This window comes from Schistocerca cancellata, chromosome 8 (assembly GCF_023864275.1).
Source record: "Schistocerca cancellata isolate TAMUIC-IGC-003103 chromosome 8, iqSchCanc2.1, whole genome shotgun sequence".
Classification (NCBI taxonomy): domain Eukaryota; kingdom Metazoa; phylum Arthropoda; class Insecta; order Orthoptera; family Acrididae; genus Schistocerca; species Schistocerca cancellata.
Window position 1 is genome coordinate 162022766 of NC_064633.1, and position 6000 is coordinate 162028765.

A 6000-nucleotide genomic window follows, 5' to 3' on the forward strand; every position below is an offset into this window, starting at 1 on the left:
GTATTAAACGTTGGTATAAACAGTTTACAGAGAATGGGTGTTTGTGCAAAGGGAAAAGTTCTGGACGGCCGAGAACGAGTGATGAAAATGTAGCACGCATCCAGCAAGCATTTGTTCGCAGCCCAGGAAAATCGACTCGCAGAGCTAGCAGAGAGCTGCAAATTCCTCAATCAACTGTATGGAGAGTCCTACGAAAAAGGTTAGTTATGAAACCTGAACGTCAACTACCCGAGGCGATGGATCGGCCGCCAGGCAGCCCGTGACAGAGCACTTCATCACTGGCCTCCAAGAAGCCCTGATCTTACCCCCTGCGATTTTTTCTTATGGGGGTAGGTTAAGGATATGGTGTTTCCGCCACCTCTCCCAGCCACCATTGATGATTTGAAACGAGAAATAACAGCAGCTATCCAAACTGTTACGCCTGATATGCTACAGAGAGTGTGGAACGAGTTGGAGTATCGGGTTGATATTGCTCGAGTGTCTGGAGGGGGCCATATTGAACATCTCTGAACTTGTTTTTGAGTGAAAAAAAAACCTTTTTAAATACTCTTTGTAATGATGTATAACAGAAGGTTATATTATGTTTCTTTCATTAAATACACATTTTTAAAGTTGTGGTATTCTTTTTGAATCACCCTGTATATAAGGAGAAAGAATATATGTAGAAGAAACAATTTACCTAATGATTTAAGTATCCTGCTATCACAGTTCAAACTAACTATGAGAAATAAAACTAAGTTGTACATTGTGTGCATGTGAATTCCTAAGGGACCAAACTGCTGAGGTCATCGGTCCGTAGACTTACGCACTGCTTAAACTAACTTACTCTAAGGACAACACACACCCATACCCGAGTGAGGGTTCGAACCTCTGGTGGGAGGGGCAGCGCAGTTCGTGACATGACGCCTGTAACCGCGCGGCCACTCCGCGCAGATAAGTTGTACATGTTCACAGCACAGTACATTCTCTTTCTCGCAGGCAGTTTTAACAGAAAACCTATTCATTGCACAGCCTATTTCCGTCTAACTGTTTATTCGATTATTTTCTAAAATTTTGAAGTAAATAGGTCAAGAACTTTTCGAGATATTTGACAACAGCGTTTTCCCTTCATATATGGTATGTATTTTTATATGGGATGTAATGGGTATAAGTGCAGATATTTCTGTTGTTGACTGAGAACAGTGTACAGAAGAACATTACATCGGTATTTAAGTCATCTGCAGACTAATAATTATTATTATAATTTTTAAGTTGGTTAATACCTCCAAGTATATGGGAGGGGGGGGGGGGAGGGCAAGCCATTAATGCTTATTTTCTCCTAGGCGTAAGGTCAGGTGTTGAAGTGTGGACGCAAAACGAATAGTCTACACTAACAGGTGAAGCCCCTTAGTGGGGCAGCATGACTTTGCGGGAAACATCAGGCCGTAAAGTTTGTGACGTGTTTCTGGGAAGACTGCTCGTTGCAGGCACCGAGTGGTTCGTGCAAAATGGGTCCAAACAAAGTTGCACCAAACAGTTGTTCCTCTTTCTTGATGAATAGAGTCACTGTGTTGGATCACTGCAAATTTACTGGCGTAGGGATTGACTGGCCTCCAAATTCGCCCAGTCTGACTGCTTGTCACTATTATTCGTGGGCACATTGAAAGACACGGTCTACCGAACCGTCCCATGTTAGACAACCTTAAACGGATTTGATGGCTAATTCGTAGTTCTTTTGCGTCATCCCCATACTGTGAATGCTGGACATTTTGAAAAGATTGTGATGTGATTGCAAAGACTTTTTGCAGAGGACAAGTTTAATAATGCACGACGATCCTGTACAAGGTGCACAGCATAAAATGCCATCTGTTAGCAGCTCTTCAAACTATTTCGAAATTTCTACATAACTACTCAATCAAATTCTTACAGCTTTACAATAAACATACTTTTTGATGTACTTGTCTGTCGATATGACAAGGGACCTGTCCAGTCCAACATGTCGAAACCTGCCATGAAATTTTTATACACGGAAAATATACTGAAAGAGAGAAATGTCACAATTTTAATCGCTAAGACAGCACGAAAGTATTTTTTTAATGTTGCAAATTGCCAGGTTCGAAGCTAGCCAGCAGGATAGAGAAATATATACCCCTGACGTAGCCGTAGCAGACAGAGCATCACGGCAGGCTCATACCCCTAGCTGAGGCACATCTGTAACCAGATAATACGGCACAATACGATCGTAATTTGTAAAGCGAATTTCAGTTTCCATTGATAATTTTTCCCACACAATTGTTCACATTCTGCAACACTCCCATTAAATACGACGTAGTTTGTTACAAACCAAAATAGCAGACAGACTTTAATTTTGATGTGACTGTGACCTAATAGATAAGTGCTAATCGGATCTAGAAGCTTCGGGAGTTGTTTGTAATCAGGATGTGGCTGCTCAACAACACAATGATAAAGGGTGTTCCAATAACCAGTGCCAGGAAGTTTTACTCTGTTTGACTGATACATTCTGATTAAACACAATTTTGAGGCAGACACTACTCTCGTCTCACTCTTCTAGTTACGGTTAATCTCATCACAGTGCAGTATTTTTGGTACTGCATCACTTGCTGTAACAATGATTAACACACACAATCCACACTGTCATTCAAGTGGGTGGCCGGCGAGGTTGACGAGAACGCGAATATACGCCACACTGTAAACCTTTATAAAAGATTGTGGGGGTTATAATTTGTCACGAGTCGGTAAAGCTTTGGTGAGAGTCAAAAACGATGGACCCCAAACTCGAAAACCCGCTTAAACTTCACTTATTTAGCGCCAATGGCGCTTGACAGTCGTCATTGACTACCATCGATTGTTTGAGGCAAAGACGTGTTTATCATTTGGTAAGGAATTGCGGGCACCTTACAAGTTCTTATTCGCTCGAATCGGCAACTCACTGTATATCCATAACAATTATCGGCTGCCTTAGTGGTATCATTAAGTGTTAAAAATGGCAATAAAGCTGAATTTTTTTTTTTTTGCTTCTTCGTATATAAATACTAGTAACATCTCTCTTTGTACAGGTTTCAGAGCTCCAAGTAATATGGAATCCAGTTAATGTTTGAGGTTTCCAAACTTACAAGAAATACAAAGAAGGTGGTATACAACCGAAATCGCCTACTTCTCCTGAAGACCTACTTGCATGTTACTTACTAGTTAATTTTTAGGACATTCATTCGAATGATGTCGATATTTCGTTAAAAACTATGGAAACAGTAGAAGAAACCGGAAGTAGCTTGAACGATTTTATGAATTGTTGTTCAAACAATTATGGCTGTACTAATTATAGTCCAGAACAAAACCACAGTATCTCCCTAGTCCAAAGGAAACATGCGCAATAACAGTTTTCACTGACAAAGATAACGCTGTACATTTTTTGATTAAGTGAATTTGGGAGTAAACGCTTAAAGTAAGGCAGTGTTCAAAGTCAGTTTCGTTTAGTAAAATCTGATCGTGAACTGTATAAATGGGAGAAAGGTTTGCATCATATACAAATTATGCACCAAAATGAAACTCGCAGAAGTTTGAAAGAAAAACTATTTGAAAGGTTTAGAACAGTTCGTAAGAGTCAATCCACCATTGCTGAAGGAGGTGTACGAGACTCAGTCTCCTGAATTGTAAGTAAGATGAACATCACTGATGTACAGGCTTCCTCAACTTGTTAAACAGATTCAGGAAATTACACAGAAAATTATGAAGTATATAAATATAAGATTTTTATAAATTATAAATAAAAGACGCCATTAATAACTAATACTATAGAATAATAGCTAATATTGTAGAAGCTAATACTATGCAAGAATTCGAAGTTTCTTGCTGTGTATGAAGCAAGTCAGCTTTCGTGCACTTAATCGTTTTGAGAGGAAAAATACAGAGTCGCATCTGCAGTCGGTGAATGTTATGACGTATTCGTATATAACAATACCAGTGATCGTATCAGTGGATTACTGTTTTTGCAGCTTTGTACGTGTCTTCAGGTACCTCAAAGCAAATCAGGGCCAAAAAATTTATAAAAAGGTCTGGTTAGTGGCAAAAATTTTGTAGTCGACGTAGTAAAATCTGAAAAAATGGGCGAGAAAAATTTTCAGAATATCACCCAAAACGTCTTTTTACCGGCTTCAACAATTCAACAAAAAAAACAAAAAAAAAACAGTTCACTACTTTTGTTGGACTCTTTGACCTCTGTCTTTTGGACGGCAGAAAGACTGTTAACATAATTCGGACTCTATCCGGAACAAATAGCGTGATTCAGCCTCTCTATAAAGAAGTTTCGACAGCGTAAAGCATTTTTCGGGAAATTATCAGACAGTCAATTTTCCAATAGTTCTTTATGATTTCACGTTTATCAACGGAGCAGTATTGTTACACTGTCTTTCGTGCATTGTCGGTTTGCATCTCCACGATTTACTAATTTGATCAAGTGTACCTGGTATGCAGCACAATATGCAGAACAATGGCCACGACTATTTCTCACTCCATCCCAATTCTGTCTAAATAAAACTAGCAATTACTGTGAAGTGCCTTAATGCATCCATTTTTCTTTTATCACGTGTGCCTGGTTTTCGTCATCCAATAGGCACTTGGTATTTTTGTGACGACTACAGGGAATAAGCAAGAAACTGTTTCATTGTTAGCAAAATATGCAGTATTGAAGAGTTATCTGAAGGATTGTGCTACAGGAATGATTGTAAAATATTTAATGTCAAGAAATTAAGGTCCGACTGATGAAAGTCGTTTGGGAATGAACTAAATTATACACTGCCTTGATTTTCTCTCTTCTGTTGGTAACAATTACATCTGCAACAATTTAACTGACAATATGAATTGTAAGTCACTCAAAAAATTAATAAGCTGAGAAAATTTTGGTATGGTTTAAGAGCGTAAAGTTAGCGTGTGCGCACTTTGGATTTAGCGTTACGCGGCACCACGTTGCCTTTTTACAGCTGCGTCTGCTTAGTCACCGATTCACGTGCTGGGTAGCAAGGGCTGTACAAACTGCTGCTATAAACGGTTCTTCATATAGCAAAAATGAGTGTGTTTACTTTTTTTTTTTTTTCACAAATACTTGAAGTACGCCTTAGCAGCTAAAGTTTTGACAGTGAATTTCTTTCGGTATTCTCTTTCTACGTGAAAAATTTCAGGGCAGGTTTCGGCATGTCGGACTGGACAATTGCCATGTTAGTTTTCGAAGTATTTAATTTTGAAATCAGAGGCTCCTTCGCTGGACGCGCTGTAGTCACGAAATAGTTGTTCACTTACGACTGAAGCTTTTCGATACTTGCTGGACAACACAGTCACAGGGACTTTTCTCTTTATGACAGGTCAGCGGTTCGCGCTGTCGCAGGTGAAGATGGGCGTGGCTGCCATCGTGCTCAACACGGAGATCCGCTGCAGTGCGCGCACCCCGAAGACCGTCAGGCTCAATCCTGTGTCACTCCTCCGGCTCTGCAAGGACGGGCTGTGGCTCAACTTCAAACCACTGCACCACTGACTCATTCCTCACCGTTGACGACGCGTGGAAGATGGAACGCGTCTTTCTTATAAATGTTACAAGGATTTTTATTTAATCGCAGACAAGTTTAAAAATCCAATTGTTAACTAGTTTGTAATTCAAATACACAATCTTAATAAATAAAACTCTGATAAACCATATCGTTTAAAAATTCATTACCCTGAGACCTACTTGTGATCATATCCCTGAGACCTACCCGTAGCTCATTTTAAAAGGCGTTCATTCGACCACATACTAATAAAATAGACCCAAAATCTACAACTGTCGTGGACATACGTACCTTCTAGTCGTTTGTTCAAAAAATGGCTCTAAGGACTGTGTGACTTAACATCTGAGGTCATCAGTCCTCTACTTAGAACTACTTAAACTTAACTAGCCTAAGGACATCACACACATCCATGCCCGGGGCAGGATTCGAACCTGCGACCGTAGCGGTCGCGCGGTTCCAACTGTAG

At 39.9% G+C, this 6000-nt stretch overlaps 1 protein-coding gene across 1 annotated transcript in view; it reads left to right on the top strand.

Annotated features, from left to right (window-relative positions):
• The window catches only part of LOC126094471 (probable cytochrome P450 6a13), a 97204-nt gene extending 91519 nt beyond the window's left edge, over positions 1–5685 (top strand). The window contains exon 9 of the mRNA XM_049908860.1: positions 5355–5685. Within this exon, the coding sequence (XP_049764817.1) occupies positions 5355–5524 (170 nt within the window). The 3' untranslated portion in view covers positions 5525–5685. The remainder of the gene's footprint in view (positions 1–5354) is intronic.
• Positions 5686–6000: the final 315 nt, after the last annotated feature.